We start from the raw sequence: 19,036 nt of genomic DNA on the forward strand, positions 1-19,036 counted from the left end.
GCAAATATGCAGAATGGATTTCAAATATAGTACCGGTATACAAGAAAAATGGAAAAATGAGGGTTTGTATAGATTTCAGAAATCTTAATAAGGCAACTCCCATGGATGGTTACCCAATGCCAGTTGCCGATTTACTAGTAGATGCATCGGCAGGATATGAAGTCATTAGTTTTATGGATGGTAATGCTGGCTATAATCAAATTTTTATGGCAATAGAAGATATTTCTAAAACAGCTTTCAGATGTCCTGGTCATATTGGTTTGTTTGAATGGATAGTCATGACGTTTGGATTAAAGAATGCCGGTGCAACTTATCAAAGAGCTATGAATTATATTTTTCATGAGCTGATCGGCAAGATTGTAGAAATATACATCGATGATGTAGTAGTCAAGTCTAGAGATCATGAAAGACATTTAGCCGATTTAAGAAAAACTCTGGAGTGCACAAGAACGCATGGTTTGAAGATGAATCCAAACAAATGTGCCTTTGGAGTTTCGGCTGGTGAGTTTTTGGGATTTTTAGTTCATAAAGGGGGAATTGAAGTTGGAAAGAAGAGCATGGAAGCAATAGACAAAGTTGTGCCGCCAACGAATCTCACAGAATTACAATCATTGTTAGGCAAAATCAACTTTGTAAGAAGATTCATATCCAATCTATCAGAGAGAGTTTTACCCTTTTCTCCGCTATTAAAGCTCAAGAAAGATCAAAAATTTATATGGAGCGACGTGCAACAAAAGGCTTTTGATGAGATCAAGCAATATATGAAGGCACCACCTGTACTGGTACCTCCACAACTTGACAAGCCTTTTAAGTTGTATGTGGCGGCCGACAGCCTAACAATAGGATCGGCCCTTATGCAAGAGTTTGAAGGAAAAGAAAGAGTCATAGCTTATCTTAGCCGAAAGCTGCTAGACCCGGAGACAAGGTATTCGGCTATAGAAAAACTTTGCTTGTGCGTGTATTATTCATGTGTCAAATCTCGGCACTATTTATTGAATGCCGAATGCGTGGTAGTTTCTGGTTTTGATGTGATCAAACATATGCTATCAATGCCAATTTTGAATGGAAGAATTGGTAAATGGATTTTAGCATTGTCAGAATTTAATTTGAGATACGAATCGGCTAAGGCGGTAAAGGGTCAAATTATTGCCGATTTTATTACCCAACATCGGGATCTTTCTGTTGAGGCGATAAGCATTGTGCCTTGGGCCTTGTTCTTTGATGGATCATCTTGTAACAAAGGTGGTGGTGCTGGTATTCTCTTGATTTCCCCACAAGGAAAGACTTTTGAGTATGCGGTTCCTATTGACTTTCATGTTACTAATAATCAGGCAGAGTATGAAGCGTTGCTTAGAGGGCTTCGGTTTCTTATAGAAGTAAAGGCCGATGCTGTTGAAATTTTTGGAGATTCTGAGTTAGTGATTAATCAACTGAATGGTCAGTATGAATGCAAGAACAATGTATTAAGAGAATATTATGAGGAGTGTAGAGAACTGTTGAAGAATTTTCTGGTAGTGACCTTGCATCATATCCCTAGAGAGTGCAATGAAGAAGCAAATAAGTTAGCTCAAGCTGCTTCTGGATATCGAGAGAGTCGGGAAATTTTTGCTATAGAAGAATGTGTTTTAAATACTGATCAAGTGGATGGTGATTGGAGATACGAAGTTACCAATTATCTGAAAGATCCATCTCAAAAGGTTTCCCGAAAACTCAGGTATAAAGCTCTCAAATTTGTGTTTCTTGATGATCAGTTATATTACAAGTCCATCGATGGAGTATTGCTCAAATGTTTAAGTCAAGAAGAGGCCAAGAAAGTGATGTATGAGGTTCATGAAGGATTGTGTGGTGCACATCAGTCGGCTTATCGGATGAAATGGATAATTAGGAGAACTGGTTATTTTTGGCCAACTATGCTGGAAGATTGTTTTGAATATTACAAAGGGTGTCACAATTGTCAAAAATTCGGCAATATTCAAAAAGTTCCAGCGTCTGCTATGAATCCTATAATCAAGCCTTGGCCGTTCAGAGGATGGGGTATGGATTTAATTGGTCAGATCAATCCTCCTTCTAGTAAGGGACACAAATTTGTACTCTTGGCCACGGATTATTTCACCAAGTGGGTTGAAGCTATCCCTTTGAAGAAGGTAACGTCAGAGAATATGATCAGTTTTGTTAAGGAACATATAGTTCACAGATTCGGGATTCCTCAGACTATAACAACTGATCAAGGAACTCAGTTTACTTCTTCAGAATTTTGTGACTTTGCCAAAAGTATGGGGATTAAGTTGTATAATTCTTCTCCTTATTATGCACAAGCTAATGGTCAGGCAGAAGCATCAAATAAGATTATGATTAAAATTATCCAGAAGAAAATTGATGAAAAACCAAGGAAATGGCACTTGGTTCTTAATGAAGCATTGTGGGCTTACCGAATGGCTTGTCATGGGTCCACTCAAACATCTCCCTATGAACTGGTTTATGGACATCATGCTGTGTTACCATGGGAACTACGGTCAGGATCAAGGCGAATTATTTTACAAAAAGAATTGGCAGAAGAAGACTATAAGAATCTGATGATGGATGAATTGGAAGATTTACATTTGATTCGTCTTAAGGCATTAGAAAATATTGAGAAAAATAAATTACGCGTCGCCAAGTATTACAACAAAAGGGTTAGGCTGAAGCAATTCGCAGAAGGAGATTTGGTTTGGAAAACTGTATTGCCGGTTGGAACAAAGGATAGAGCGTTCGGCAAATGGTCTCCAAATTGGGAAGGTCCTTTCCGAATAGTAAAGTGTGTACCTGGCAATGCATATATATTGAAGACCTTATTTGGGGAGGAATTTACCAGAGCTATCAATGGAAGATTTATTAAGAAATATTACCCCAGTGTTGAGGTTGGTTCATGAATGTAAATCAGAAAAACCGACAAAGAGAAAATCGCCTTTAGCCTAAAGATTGGATACAAGACTGAGAATAGCCGATATTGTTCATATCGCCTTTAGCCTAAAAATCAGATACAAGACTGAGAATAGCCGATATCATTCATATCGCCTTTAGCACAAAATAGCCGATGCAGTTTGCATCGCCTCTAGCACGAGAATGTTTATCCGAAAATGGGTTGTTTTCGGCATTTTTACAATCGCAAGTGGGATTTTACCGAAAAGAATCAAAGAAGTAAATGTCATTCCAAAGGATGAGATTATTTATAAAAGTTTATCCTAATACAAACTACTCCTCAAATAACTTATTGAGGACGGATTGGGGGTTTGTGATTTCGGCAAGGACCGCGGCATGATTGTCGTAGGCCTCCAGACGCTCATCGATGTCGTCGACTTCATCCGGGCGTCCTCCAACAAAACCAACTGGATGGGAGGAGTAGTCCTCGTTGGTTTGGGAGGTCATTGCCGCCAGCCCGAGAGATGCGCCGAGGTGCACACCTTGGATGACGGCCTGATCAATGCGGCCGTCCACAGCATCAAGGCGTGCCTCGGATGTCTCCCCCTGAGCATTCACCTTGTCGGCAATCTTGTTCGCCGCCGTCTTCAAGCGGTCATTCTCCGCGGAAAGAGCTGGGCATGAAAGAAGAAATGAGTCGGCAAGCAAAGGAAGTCAGGATGATAAAACTAAATGAAGATATCAAACCGGTAATGGCGTCGCAGAATTGTTTCCGCTGATCCTCCCATTCGGCTTGATCGATGCCGAACTTCTTGGAGACGTCGCCTAGCTCCTCCCGGGCTTCGTCCCTCTCCTGACGAAACTTGAGCGCCTCCTCGTGGGAGTATGGATGGTGTGCATCTGCTGGCTCTGCCGAACCCCAAGGGTTGGAATGATAAGAGCTTGAGGAGCTGGAAGACCCGGAGGAGCCGGATGGTGGAGTTCCCGGTTGAGCTGCCGACACCGGAGGAAGGAGATGATATTGGCTGGAGCTGATGACTCTTATCCTGATGAATGAGGAAGGAGAAATCGGAATTAAGGGATGAACGAGGAAATTGCAAAGGGGGCAAAGAACCGAATCATACCCACGACGCCGGCAGCGCGATGCTCTGCTTCCTTCAGCCTCTCCGTCGGCGGGACGCTTGCCACGGTTGCCGCTGTTCGTCATTTGCTTTGATGGAGGTTAGGGTTTCCTTCTGGAATGAATCGAACGGAGGAAGTAGAAGAGACGGATGTGAGAACGCTGAGGCAGAGATAGTGATGAAGGCCGGTGAAAAGGTCTATTTATAAGCCGAAGCGAAAGACCGTGGCGAATTCCACGGGGTCGTGGGACGAGAATCCCGAACGGCGGAGTAGGTTTGTTCCCTTTCGAATGGGCCGTTACTGGATTGGGCCAGGCCTGAGTTAAGTCGAACGCCGCTTGAATATCTCCATGATTTATTGGAGCCAATATCGTTCGGCTATACCCTCACAGTATTTGGATTGGATTCGTTCGGCTATCGGAAGGATGGAGACAATCGGCTACATTCTAATCGAGTAATTTAAGGGGAAATGGCCGATTACTTTTTTCCGAACGAATGAAAATAAATGAACATAAGGTTGTTTAATCAAGGACAAAGGGTATCACACTTAAAGTTTATTACAAGCCTAATGTCTACTGGTTCAGAAGATGATTGATTGCTTCTATGGCCTCGGTCCTGATTCGGCTAACATTATCTAGCACTTTTTGATCTTCATCTTCAGAACTCTGGATGCTGGATAACTTGTGTTTGATCTGCTGGTCTTCTTTGATGGTCGAAGCTATCTTTAGTGAAGTTGCTTCTATGTTCTTCGGCAGATTGGCTATATGTGCCCTGTGAGATTGAATTTTGGCATTCAGTTCGGCTAGTTGAGCTTCTAGTCTGATTTTTTCATCCTCCATGGATCTCAGTTCAGGCTCCAAGGTTGCCAAAGAATTTCTCGTAGTCTGGATATGAGAATGAAGATCTTTAATCTCCAGTTTTTTCAAGGATCTATCCTTCTGCAGAGCAGCCCTCGAAGATATGTTCTTGGTTGCCCTTCTCACCATAGCGAAGTGATCATCAAGATGGGCTACAGATTCTAGGGGAGCCTTGAGAGCAGAAGGAATATCTTGATCAATGAGTTCAAGGAGGTCTTTTATCTGGTCTGCATCCTGAACCAGACTAATGGTATCCTTATTCAGCAGAATAATCACTTCTTTTAGCCGAGCCTGATTCTCCAGTGACAAAGTTTGATGAGAAGTGATCTCTTCACCTTTCTCAATAATGTAGTCCTCAATAGAGAAGGAGTAACTGGTGGTCGGCTTAGTGATGTTCTTCTAGACAAAGAGGAAGAAAAAAGGTGTTAGCCGATTGGGTAATTTTGCTAAAATATAGTATGAGACAAGGCATTACCTGTTGGGCTGATTGGTCATCAGGATGGGTTATACCCTGGCTTGCTGGAGGACTTGATTGAAGGTTCAGAGGAGATGGATCTGGAGATTGATCAGGAGAAGTTTCCCTTGCTAGTTCATCTAAGATCTCATCTATTCTCAGTAAAGTAAATGATAAAGTGCATAAGGGATAGATGTTGTTGAAAAAGAAAGGGAAGGAGAATTGGTTGAACAATGTTACCTATAGTCTCATCAGGTTTATGAGCCTTTAAACCTTCAGCCTCATGAGTCTCTGAAATTTCTCTATCATGAATTTCTTCATCTTCAGTAGAGACTTCAGGGGTTGGTTCTGCAGGTGCTGAGGTATTGCCCAGTGTTGGAATTTCAACTTGTGGCTGCAATGGAAGTAATGGATATAAAGGTAGTCAGGCTTACTACTAAGTGAAATTGTTGACCTGATATAAAAATAAAAGATTCATACCTTAGGAGGTAATCTGGCTTTCTTGGTCCTTGGTTTCTTGGGTAAGAGGAAACTTTCAGGTGTTTTCCTTTTGCTTTTTCCTCTTGAAGATGCAGCAGCTGAAGTAGTAGGAGTTTTCATGAATACCTTTAAAGGTGCTGAATCCAAAGTTACAGGAGTTTTCATGAATTCCTTTAAGTCTGGAGCATCAAACCCCAGAGCAGGTTTGGGACCAGCCGGATAATACTGAATTGCTTTGGCAGGGGGAGTGAATTCAAGATCCTGTGCATGACCAGATGTTAAAATAAGAAGTGGATTCAAGAACAAGAAATGATGAGCATAATAAAATTACCTCACTGTCAGAAGTAAAATCGGGTTGCAAGTTTTTGCATAGAGAATGAGCTGATATATTGAAGATATGAGCATGCCATTCTTGCCACCAAGAGACAAAGAGGGGATGAGCAGCATCTATTAGCCCAAATGGAGATGGTTCATATATGGGTAATTCCCATCCTAGTTCAAAGACCTTCTTGGCTTCCATTCCTTCTGTTATTACTTTCCTTGATTTTATGATTGTTGAGAAGAGGAATTTTGGAGGCAGTTGGCCGCACCCTAATTGTCTGGCCACCATGTTTGGATAATAAAATTCATAGGTGGACTGTACTAATCTCCCATGATGAAATTCGGCTGGCAAAGTGCAAGGTTTGATAAAAGAATTGAAGATCTCTGTGGATTCTTGGCCTGAACAACCAATTTCATAGCTAAACTTGCAGGGTAGAGTCAGATCTTCATTTTCTCTGTAAGGAAACCAGAGCACATTGCCGAATCCTTTGAAAAATAGCTTGAAGAGATGACCAATGTCTATATCAATGCTTATAGATGCTGCTGCTTCCCCATAAGTCTGGCAAGCCTTAACCTTTGCTGTGCTGCCTTCAGCATAGTTAACTGAGGGGAAACTTAGGTTGATGAGGCTCACAGGGGTTATCTGATGCATATATAATTGGAGCCACATTTGAATTAGCCACCAGGGACCATTCACACAAGAAATTTCTCCACTTTGGCGCATCTGAAGGGTGATTTGATGCATCATATGATAGGCCGACCCTAAAAGATATTTGCCTAATGGGATCTGGGTGCCTGCAGCTAGGTCTTCAGCCATTACCATGTGATTCAGGGTTGGTTCATTGGATTTTCCACAGAAGATGAATCTGCATAACCACATGTTCATGAAGGCTTTCAACTCTTTGTCAGAAACGGTGCCGGATGCATTCATATAGTTCTGGATATGTTTGACCCATCCACATCCAGAACTGACGGCTCTTTGATTACTCTTGCTCTTGTACTTATGAGGATATACTGGCAATGACACATTCAAACCAGTCATCATGAATATGTCGGCTAAAGTGATGGTCATAATACCATGACCAAAGATGAAGGCATTGGTAGCGTCAGACCAAAAATGAGAAGCTGCTATCAGAAGGGAATCATTCCTGGGTGTTTCAGCTAAAGATAACTCCAGACAATGGCTGATGTCCTGACTTTCCCAGTGGCTGCTGCTCTTCTCCAACATTCTCCTGTACCAGTTGCGCCATCCGGTGATTGGGGGAAATGGCCAATTCTTGAATGTGTTTGGCCATCGGTTTGGTGAAGTAATCCCAGACTTGAAAAGAATCCTTTGGGTTTCCTTCTCAATGATCTCGGAGGGGTCAGGATTTCCCATTGGGCCGAGGAAATAAGAATCGGGATTGGCAGCATAAGGGATCAAAATCTGGCTCTTGTACTCCTGTAGAAGATGATTAAAATCAGAAGGGAGTAAATCAAGAAAGGAGCGGAAGAATGAAATGAAAAATTGCCGAATATAAATAAGGTTTACCTCTGGGATTTCATCCTGGGTCGCCATTGAAGATTTGAGGAAGGTCCGAAGTTGCGCTGAAAGCTTTTCTTGGGCAGCGACTGCGATTTTGAACGGTGATGACCTAAGAGGATGAAAGAGCTTGTGGTCAATTTCAGAATAAAACAACTTTTATCCCGAAATTGAGGGGGCATGTGTTAACACTGGATTTTGGTCAATTCTGGAAGATGACAGGTAGGCCCACATGCGGGGAGAAGGGTGTTCGGCAAACAACGCAAGCGGTCGGCTAAATGCTTGTGCGGTCGGTTATTCTGGAAGGCGGTAACTCCATTCGGGAAAACAGAAGATGGCAGGCAAGACCGATCGGAAAGATGAGAGTTGTATTAATAAAGGAATTTATAAGTTTAGGGTAAGGAATCGTAAGTTTCCAAGTTTGTTTAGAAGTTCCTTTGTAGATCGTAGTCCTTTGGGACTCACATTTTGTCTAGGGTATAAATATTGACCCTCGACCATTGTAATAAGAGAACACAATCAAATCAATACAACCGGCCCCGTGCCAACTTTCGAGTCCTCTTGTCGTGTCGTCGAGTTCTTCGAGAGGAGTCATCGATCCGTCGACCTCCGTAAGTTCCGACAACCTTGTTATCATGTTTAGTATCATGCGGTGGATTTAGACATGGTGCAAGTAGTCTTGTTTGCTTTCAATGGTCGTGCGGCGGATCTTTGCTTGACAATCAAGAAGTCTTTGCTTATGCTTTGTTTATGAGTGGATACCGTGCGGCAGGCGTTTACTCACATGCTTAGTGAAAGCGAGATAGTTATCGGCTCTATATTAGATATGGCAAATCTAAATAGATTCATTAAGTTATCCAGTGTTGCATGTTCTAAACTTCTTATATATTTGTAACACACTTCTGCCCAATCTAGATTGATATTGTTCGGCCTTCTTTCTCTTGTGGTTTTATTCGTGCTTCAACGATCATTGTTTATCTTTATATTACCCTTGCAAAATAGATAACATGCTCATAGTGGCTGAATTGTCTTAATCTAGGTTGTCACATGTTGCGGGTTCATGCATGTTAATCACGTTTAAGCTTTAACGAAACTAGGTGTCGTGCGGCAGATGCAGGTTTTAGTTTAGTTTAATCGCTTTTATTTGTATGTTCCTTCTTCATGGATCCCAATTCGGCTGGATTGCCGAGTTTGGTTATGCGTTAACTCATAATTAATTTCACTTGTTCAAACATGTCTTCCCATGCACATGCATTCGGCAATTAGGTCTTTACGTGCATTTACCCTACGATTCGCTGAATGGTTTATGAACTTGTTGGCAGACAGCTCTCTATAGCCGTATGTCGTTGTAAGTGGCTTCAGGGCCGTATATGTGGAACTGTCCGGTATTACCTGACATGTTCCGGTTTGACATTTAATTGTTTTATCTCTTGTTAGTTTTTAGGTCAAACTGACTGGCACGCTTCCGGATCACGAAACACCCGGGAACCCGATTGAAGCTACGCTTTTCGGCTTGCTGTGTGTGAGACACAGTGCGTCACATTTTGTGTCAACACATGCATTCCGGGTCACGCTGCGCACAATAATCAACCTACAAAAGTGGGCGGTGCGGAGGAGAGGAGCAACGCGGCGCCAACTGATTCCAAACCATGCATGCATTTTGTTTTGTCACATCAGTGTTCACATTCATTCATCAAAGCCTCCAAAGGTGGCCACCGATCGACTGACGACGGACCTCTAGTCCTTTGCCAACCGGCCAGCCAGCAACCACACTGTCTGAAAGTGATGAAGCACTACTTCGCCGCGTTGAATTTTGGTATTCTTTCTTCACGCTGCGCCTTTAATTTGCGCCCTTATCTTTTTTCTTGTATGTGAAAATTAAAACGCAGCTGTGCCATGTTTTACGTAATGATGCGTTGAAAATGTCAGGACTTACACCGAAGCGGCCATGTTAGCTTTAAGGAGAGCGAAAGTACATAATACATATATGCATCATATATCCGGACTGAAACTCTGAAAGCTGCTAAACACTTGTACAGTACAGAGCCCGTATATATGATGAAAGTGAAATACGGGCAACAAATATTAAACACTTATGACCCGCTACTGGTATGGATGCATGCATCCAATGGTCCTTGAACAGTTGAGAGAGGGACCATCGTTACTCTTGAGAAGCAAAACACTTTTTTTTTTTTTTTGTATCCAGTGTCCTTGAACAGTTGAGAGAGGCTCTTCCCTCTCGGTCTCCAGTGATCAGCGAGTGAGGGACCGCATTGAGAAGGCTATCTTTGGACACTATCGATCTCGACACGGTCTTTACGATTTTGCGTCAAGAAAAGCCCGAAGAAGTCTCTCTTCATAATGGGAGTTTGATTTTATTCAGGATTTTGAGGTAATCAAATTGTCACGATCTGGGGATGCAAGGAGAGGTTGCCGGCGTATACACACGGCGAGGAGCACGGCAGCGCCGCCTCAGAACTGGTCAGCACCGGAAGGAAGAGGAAGGATTAGGAAATTAGGTTTTTCTCATTGCTGGCCTTCCAACCGCCCACACAGCAAGTTTTTAGTCCGAGTACCAAAACGATATTGGGCCAAGCCCATGAAATACACCCCTGCGACATACAAGTCGTCTTACGGGCCCATTAGCTAGTGCAGCCCAACACTATGCATGGCATAAGGCCCATTCCGTGACAATCCCTCTCCTTAAGTTGCAGCGCGTCCTCGCGATGCCGTAGTCGCCGTGGCCAGTGCCCTAGGGATGAGGTCAGAGATGGTAGCAGCTGGTTCCCAGGTCGCCCAATGCATCGGACAGGACTCCCGCTGCACAAGCAAAGAAGGAGTAACATGACGCCCAACCAGACTTAGACGTTCAGCCAATACCTGGGAGGGTGGTAGAGTGTCCATAGTGAACAGCAACGGCAGTTCAGCATCCGTGGACAGAGACACATCTGGAGGCAAGGCCTTCTTCAGTTGAGATACATGCAAGACCGGATGAATCTGACTGGTGGCTAGAAGTTGGATCTTATAAGCAACCTTGCCAACAGTTTGTAAAATCAGATAAGGGCCAAAATATTTATAGCTGAGTTTGTGATTGGATCTTTGCAAAACTGAGTGTTGAATATGAGGTTGCAGTTTAACATAAACCCAGTCACCCACAGAAAATGTTCTTTCTTGGCGATGCTTATCTGCCTGATGTTGCATGCGCTGCTGTGCCCGAGCTAGATTCTGTTGGATGTGCTGCATCATAGTATTTCTGGACGGAAGCCAGTCATCTAGATCAGAAACTGTGCAAGTGTCGGTGGCTGTGATGCCGAAGTGTTTGGGGGGATGGCCATACAAGGCTTCAAAGGGTGTGTGCCCATGTGCCGAATGATAGGTCGTGTTATACCAAAACTCAGCCAATGGAATCCATTGTGCCCACTTCTGGGGACAGGAATGCACCATGCAGCGGAGATAGGTTTCAAGGCACTGATTCAATCATTCGGTTTGACCGTCGGTTTGTGGATGGTAGGCAGAACTCATATTGAGTGTTGTTTCTATGAGCCTAAATAGTTCTTGTCAAAGGGCACTAGTGAAAATTTTATCTCTATCAGAGATGATGATGGAAGGCAAGCCATGCAGTTTGTACACATTGGCCAAGAAGGCTTGGGCTACAGATAAGGCAGTATAGGGGTGGGCTAAACAAATAAAGTGTGTATATTTTGTGAGTTTGTCAATGACAACTAGGATAGTGTCAAAGCTTTTGGATTTAGGCAAGCCCTCAATGAAATCCAAACTAATGGTGTGCCAAGTATGGGTAGGAACAAGCAGTGGTTACAATAAACCAGGTAATTTATAGTGTTCAGGTTTAGCTTGGGCACATACCTCACAAGCATTAATGTAATCCGTGATAGACTGCTTCATATGTGGCCAGGCAAACAGTGACTTCACCTTGTGATATGTGGTTGTAATGCCACTGGGTCCTCCCAAGCCACTAGAGTGAAGAGCCAATAAAATAGCTTGTTGTGCTTCCTTATGGTTTCCCAACCAGATTCTATTTTTGTACTTGATCAAACCATCACTAAGAGTAAAGACCTTTGTCATTGGATCTAGTAATACTGAGCTCAGTGAGCAACTGTTTGGTTTGGTCATCTTGCTGATAACCCTCCAAAATGATCTCCAACCACTTTGGAGTGCTTGCAGTGATAGCAGTCAAAGAGACAGGCTTAGCTTGTCTGGATAGAGCATCTACAGCTTTGTTTTCCAAACCCTTCTTATACAGAATTTTGTATTGTAAGCCCAACAGCTTGATAAAAGCTTTTTGTTGCATACCCTCATGTAGCTTCTACTCCCCTAGGTGAATGAGGCTCTTGTGATCAGTGACAATGGTGAATTCCTTGTGCTGGAGGTAAGGCTTCCACTTGGTGATTGCCAAAATGAGTGCCATGCACTCCTTCTCATATGTTGAGAGTGCTTGAGCTTTGGGGCCAAGGGCCTTACTGAGGTAAGCCACTAGGTGTGTGTCTTGGGATAACACTGCACCAATACCAGTGGATGAAGCATTGGTCTCAACTGTGAAGGCTTTGTTGAAGTTTGGTAATGCTAGCACAGGTGCTGAAATGAGAGCTTGTTTCAAGGTGTCAAAACATGTTTGCAGTTGTGGTGTCCAATGAAATAGAACATCCTTTTTCAATAGGTCAGTAAGAGGTCGACTTAGGATGCCATAATTCTTGATGAACTTCCTATAATAGCCGGATAGACTGAGAAATCCTCTCAACTGCCTGGTGTCTGATGGTGGGGGCCAATTAGCCATAGCCTCAATTTTCTTAGGATCTGTTGCCACACCATGTCGACTAATGATATGACCCATATATTCTAACTGTTGCTAAGAAAAAGAACATTTAGACCTCTTAAGCAAGAACTGATGATCATTTAGAATGTTGAAGACTTGCTGCAGATGATCCAAGTGAGTCTCCAATGTTGGACTGTAAATAAGTATGTCATCAACAAAGACCAGGACACATTTCCTCAACAGTGGCTAGGAAGATATTCTTCATCAAGGCTTGAAAGGTAACTGGGGCATTTGTGAGTCCAAACGGCATGACTCAGAATTCCCAATGCCCACTGTGAGTACGGAAGGCTATTGTTGGCCTCATCTTAGGGGCCAACCAAATTTGATGATAGCCTGATCGCATATCTAACTTGGTGAACCAAGTTGCTCCATTCAACTCGTCCAAAAGTTCATCGACCACTGGTAATGGATACTTGTTTTTGACAGTTATGTTGTTGAGTTGCCGATAATCAACACAAAAACGCCAATTGTCGTCTTTCTTCTTGACTAAGATCACTGGGGAAGCAAAAGGACTTTGGCTTGGCCGAATGATGCCATTGGAGAGCATTTCTTTGATCTAACGCTCAATCTCATCTTTCTGTGTCGGTGAGTATCTGTATGGCTTGACATTTATAGGCTTCACACCAGGTAACAGAGGAATTTGATGATCAAACTCCCTAGAGGGCGGCAAGGAATCTGGGTCCTTGAAAAGATGAGCCTGACTATCCACTAACTACTGTATTGGCATAGGAATAGTGTCTGGAGGCAAACGTGGTGTTACTTGACACAAGTGAATCATCTGAGCTATGCCACCTTTCCTGATAAGGCCTTGTAATTTCCTAACTTTCACTTTGGGACAACTGGATAAGGTATCTTTGACGCCCTTTAAGCTGATTCTACTGCCCTGATAAGAGAACCTCAACAACTTCCTTTTCTAGTGTATCCACATGGGACTGTGTTGTTCTAACTAGTCCATACCTAACACCATATCATAGTACTGCAAGGGCAACACAAGAGCATCAGTTGTGAATGTGTGCCCCTGAGACCACCAGCTGAAGTTGAGGACCTGATGGTTGCTCTAAAGTTTATCACCATTTGCCACAGCTACTTGAATGGGAGGAGCAGGCATCAGGACACAGTTGAGTGCGGTAGCCATTTTAGTGCTAATGAATGTGCAGGTGCTGCCCGAATCAATGAGGATGAGCAGTTCTTGATCTTTGATGCATACTGTCATCTGAAAGCAGCTCCATGAACTCTTCCAAGACGTGCAGAGCTACTTTATCAGGGCACTTATGGTTGCGACCCCATTTCTCGCCACACTTCATGCATAGGCCTTGTGCACGCTGCTGAGCTCGTAATGTTGCAAGCTTGTCTTCCCACTTTGGCTTTGTGTCGACGGCTGGTGGGGCTCCCAGAACACCAGGTGTTGCGGCTGGCGGTGGTTTGCCGGGATACTTGTTGTAGTCGCGATAATTGCGCTTGACAAAATACTTGGGTTCAAATTCCAACACATCGGCCTGCATAAAAGCCAATGACAAGGCCACATCAACTGTTCTCGGCTTATGTAAAACAATAGCAGCGCGGATGTCAGGATGCAAGCCTTGAAGAAATTTACTAACAAAAAACGCATCATCTAAATGATTGTTATGCACCAGCACTTTATGCATGACAGTTTGAAATCTATCATAATAATCCTGAACATCAGAGATTTGCTTAATGCTCAGTAATTCTTGCATGGAGTTATGATAGAGGTCTTTCCTAAATTTAGATTCAATAGCAATGCAGAGATCAACCCAGTTATCCACCCCATGTTGTGCCTCATAGGTTTGTAACCATAAGGCAGCATGCCCTTTGAAATGTAGGGTACCATACTGAGCCCAGCGATGGACCGAGACATTGAACATATCAAAGTATTTTTCTGCTTTTTCTTTCCAGACTTTTGGATGAGACCCATCAAATTTGGGAAACTGGGCCTTAGGTAAACGAGATTCATTGTGTGTAGACGCAGTAGGATAATGAACTGGGGAGGTGAAGGAGGATAACTGACCATTGGCCAGGGGATGAGTGAGGATCAGAGTCCCCCCTTCATTCCCCTAGGGTGATGTGGCGACGCCTGGCCCATGGCCCGCCCCTCTTCCTCGCGCTTCGGGGCCGATGGCGGAGCGTTGTTCGCTTCCAATGCCTCCACGCGCGATGTGAGAGTCCGGATCTCCTTGGTTAACTCGTTGGAGAAGTTATCAACCTCAGGACGCCAGCGATTGAAGGTCTCCATGAGTAGGAGCATGGACTTCATCTGGGCACCGAGCGAGTCGAGCTCTTCCTTAGCTGTCGCCATGCGGGAGGTGAGGGTTGGTGGTTTGGGTTTGCGTGCCAGCGAGTGAGGTGACGGAAATGGAGGTGGTGGTGGATCGACAGGAAATTAGGGATCGATCGAAAGCGGTGGTGGGGAAGTGATTGGGGTGGAAGGAACACTGGTGGCATAGTGGAATCGATGATGGTGGAGGTAGGGGAAGGAGGTGGTGGACAAACTGAACGGCGACAAGGATGAATCGGGCAGCTGCGGCGATGAAAAAATCTGGTGTATGACCACGCGACAACTCTGGATCCAACCATTGGCGATGGGATTTTATGGATCTAGTATCGACGATGGATCGAGAGGCTCTGGTACCAAATGTCCTGATCTAGAGATGCAAGGAGGGTTTGCTGGCGTATACACACAGCGAGGAGCACGGCAACGCCACCTCAGAACTGGTCAGCACCAAAAGGAAGAGGAAGGATCGGGAAATTAGGTTTTCTCATTTCTGACTGCCCAACCGCCCACACAGCAAGTTTTTAGTCCAAGTACCAAAACGATATTGGGCCAAGCCCATGAAATACACCCCTGCGACATACAAGTCATCTTACGGCCCATTAGCTAGTGCAGCCCAACACTATGCATGGCATAAGGCCCATTCCGTGACACAAATTAGTGTAATTTTCTTGTTCTTCTAGTCATTGTATGTTTCCTGATATTGTCATTGCTCATCAATTAACTCCTCTGTATATATATATATATACCTTTATACAATTGCATATTAGAACATATATAATTATAAACATATATGTAGCCATAAGGGACCATTGTCAAGTTCGCCCTAAGGCCTGGCCCCTCCTCCAAGCTGCACAAAAGTTGGAACTTGTAAAGCAAAACATTGGTGGGCTTTAGTATAGGACAATGTCGAGCAAATGTTGAATGCAGTCCCGGTTTCATATTGGTATCTCAAAACTGTCCGACGTGATGGACATTTTTGTTGTCAGTGGTGCCACGATGGCTAATGGCTTGGCATTTGATTATTGCAGCATTAAATGCTTATAACTTTTTATTAACATTGTGGGTGTCCTAAGGGCCTATTTAGATACCCTAGGGCTAAACTTTAGCCCTGTCACATTAGATGTTTGATACTAATTAGGAGTACTAAATATAGGCTACTTGCAAAACTAATTTTATAAATGGAGGCTAATTTATGAGACGAATCCATTAAGCCTAATTATTAGTCCATGATTTGCTCATGTGATTCTACAGTAGACATGTGTTAATCATGAATTAATTAGGCTTAATAAAATTTGTCTCACGAATTAACCACGGTTTATGCAATTTGTTTTATAATTAGATCATGTTTAGTCCTTCTAATTGACATCCAAACATCCCATGTGATCCGGACTAAACTTCAGCTAAAGATCCAAACCAGGTCTAAGGCTCCGTTTAGATCCAAATTTTTTTGGATTTTGGCTACTATAGCACTTTCGTTTGTATTTAGCAATTAGTGTCTAACTATAGACTAATTAGGTTCAAAAGTTTCATCTCATGATTTCTCACCCAACTGTACAATTAGTTTTTTTTTCATCTACATTTAGTATTCCATACATGTGCCGCAAGATTCGATGTGACGGATACTATGCAAAATTTTTTGGAATCTAAACATGCCCTAAGCTAAGCGGTGCGATCGACAAAGAAGCAAACTGGCGATAGGTCGTGGTACGTTAGTCTAGATGGGTTCCAAGCAAGAGCGGAGCCGGGCGGTGATGCTAAGGCTGCAGCACCGGCCTTGTCTCTAGAACCTCATGTAATGCTAAAAAAAATAATCCCTTAAATCAAAATGTAACCTAGTTTCAATTATTTTAGCCTCCCTTTTTCTAGTTTAGCACCTCCTTTGTATCCTTTCCGGCTCCGCCACTGGTTTCGAGAGATATGAATATCAATTACTTTAGCTACAACCCGGACCGGAGTGACATTAGAGCTCTACAAAATATGGATGTGGAGCATAAATAAATATCATGACGGCCGGCTAAAGGAGGCTGAAATCAGATGGCGTGCCCATGTCCGCGATCGATCCCTTCTCCTCTGCAAGAAAAGCAAGAAGATCCCAAGACGGCGACGCGTCAAATTTAAAGGCGGGAGGGAGGGGCATCGAGCAAACAAGGAAAAGCCCAATCATCTCCGTCTCGCCGTCTGCCACAAGCAACACCGCCTTCGATCTGCTCGCCTGCGAGAGAAAAGAAAGCTTTGCCGCTACTCGACTTCGATTCGAACCCTCACAGGGCAGCCACAAGGGAAAAGCCCAGAAAGGAAAAAAAAATCTCTACTCAGAAGCAAAGCCCAGGGCTGTGGCTGTCCATTCCATTATATTCCATCCGTGCAAGCAAAGCAACAAGCCTCGATCGGTTCGTCGATCGTCGGTTTTCTTCCGGCCGGGAAGGAGCTGAGAAGGATGGGCGGCGCCGGGCCGCGGACGTCGTCGTGGCGGGCGGTGGGAGAGGCCGCTGTGGCGCTGTGGCTGGTCCCGGCGGTGCTGGCGCTGGCGGTCCTCTGGCTGCCGCTGCTCTGCTGCGCCGTGGCCACCGTCCGCTTCCTCAGGGTCAGGAGGAAGCTGGTGGCCACCAGCAGGAGATCGTCGCGTGGCTGCTGGGACGGTGACGAAGGCGGCGACCGCGGGACGGAGGAGATCACGATGGTGGACGCCACCGGCGGAGGCCGGCTCAGGCTGCTGCAGCAGTACCTCGACGACCAGATGGAGCTGCTCGTCGGAGGAGGAGCAGGCCACGAGGAGCAGGAAGAAGGAGGAGCCTCCGCTTCTTGTTGATCCGACGTCGAAAACTGTAGTAGTGGGTAGTGCTAACTCCTAAGAAAGACGAGAGAGACTGAAACCCAAAGCTTTTGTTTTCGTTTCGGTTTGCAGCAGTTCGTAGCCTGTAAAACAGGGGGAGTTAGCAGAATGTGTCTGCAATCTCTTGCTCGGTTGTTGACTTGCAGCTCCTCCCTCGAACATGGTGTAAATGTAACCGTGTTATGCCATTCACTGCCATAGCAACCTGTCAGTTAACGAAGCACCCAACATTCCACATTCACCCTTGTAGTTAACTAACTGTGTATCGTTCGGCGCAAATTTTCTATCCGGTATCAAATTGTAATACAGTCTCAAACTTTCAGTTTAAAAAGCTAACCAGCCTGCTGGTGTAACAGAAGCAATGAGAATGTGAGATATGATGGGCTTCCGCCGGCCATTTCTTTCTCGTTATGCTTTTGAGAAGCCTGCATGCATCTTTGTGTTGGAACAGTGCATTGCACTGTATCCATGGGCGGACCTACAGTTGTGCCCGGGTATTCCCGGGCATACCCTACATTTTTGGGCAAAATTTTAATAGTTTTTAGAGGTATATGTATGTATAATATAGTTAAGGTGTTAAAATTGTGTTTCTTTGCCATTTTATTGCTGTAATTCACGTGTAAATGAAAGCAGCCCACAGGTCATGCCTATCTGGACGGCCCATGGCCCATCTAGCCTTTCCACTCACTTCCCCACTCCCCCAAATCCACTGTAGGGGTAGGGCAGCCGCCAGCAGCTTCGTGCTTTGACCGATTCCGCGAATCGACGGACGTAGAATCGCGTCGCGCCACTCGCCCACGCTGCCGCTCGCGCCGCCGCTTGCCACTGCGCTCGCCGCCAGGCCACCCGCTCCACTGGCCCACGCGGCCACACCTCCGGCCTCCCCCCGCTGCCCGCGCGGACGCTCGCATCGCCGGCGTGCCCCACGCGGCAACGCCGCCCCGCTCCCCGCTGCGGGCTGCGGCCGGCGGCACCCGCTCCCCCCGACAGCTGCGGAGCTAGAGCTGCTCGCCGTCGCTCGGAGGTAATCAAAAATCAAATCCCTTTGTTGTATGCGTTGGCAGACTAGTATTGCAATCTTCTAGTATTTTTTGTAAGACCTTATATTACAACTAAAGAATTTGTATTGTTATTTATGCAAATTTCAAACTTATTTGTTAGGCATACCCTGGATTTAAATCCTGGTCCGCCACTGACTGTATCTTATACTTATTATGTTACTGTTGCCACAGAGAAGCCTGCATGCCCCTCGCGCCACAGCCCACTGTAGCACGTCGGCCGGGAGTTCATATATTAGACCCGGACCTTCCTAAGATTGCAGCACATTCAAATCTTCGACAACAATACTTGGAACCACTCGAGAGATGTCGTCTTGTCTACGGCAAACGCAGGACGGTGTGCCGAATCTGCGTCGTGTGCCTCCTTTTCA

General features: G+C 44.6%; 1 protein-coding gene across 1 annotated transcript; it reads left to right on the forward strand.

The window, feature by feature from the left end:
* Window positions 1-16,860: 16,860 nt before the first annotated feature.
* On the forward strand, window positions 16,861-17,807 carry LOC136502705 (uncharacterized). Its single transcript, XM_066497944.1, has one exon. It carries the CDS (start codon window positions 17,212-17,214, stop codon window positions 17,581-17,583), a length of 372 nt encoding a protein of 123 aa, XP_066354041.1. The 5' UTR covers window positions 16,861-17,211; the 3' UTR covers window positions 17,584-17,807.
* The last annotated feature ends 1,229 nt before the right edge of the window (window positions 17,808-19,036 follow it).

The sequence above is a fragment of the Miscanthus floridulus genome, chromosome 14 (assembly GCF_019320115.1).
Source record: "Miscanthus floridulus cultivar M001 chromosome 14, ASM1932011v1, whole genome shotgun sequence".
Classification (NCBI taxonomy): domain Eukaryota; kingdom Viridiplantae; phylum Streptophyta; class Magnoliopsida; order Poales; family Poaceae; genus Miscanthus; species Miscanthus floridulus.

Coding starts and splice junctions, on each gene's coding strand:
- LOC136502705 (XM_066497944.1), top strand. CDS start 17,212: ATGGGCGGCGCCGGGCCGCGGACGTCGTCGTGGCGGGCGGTGGGAGAG.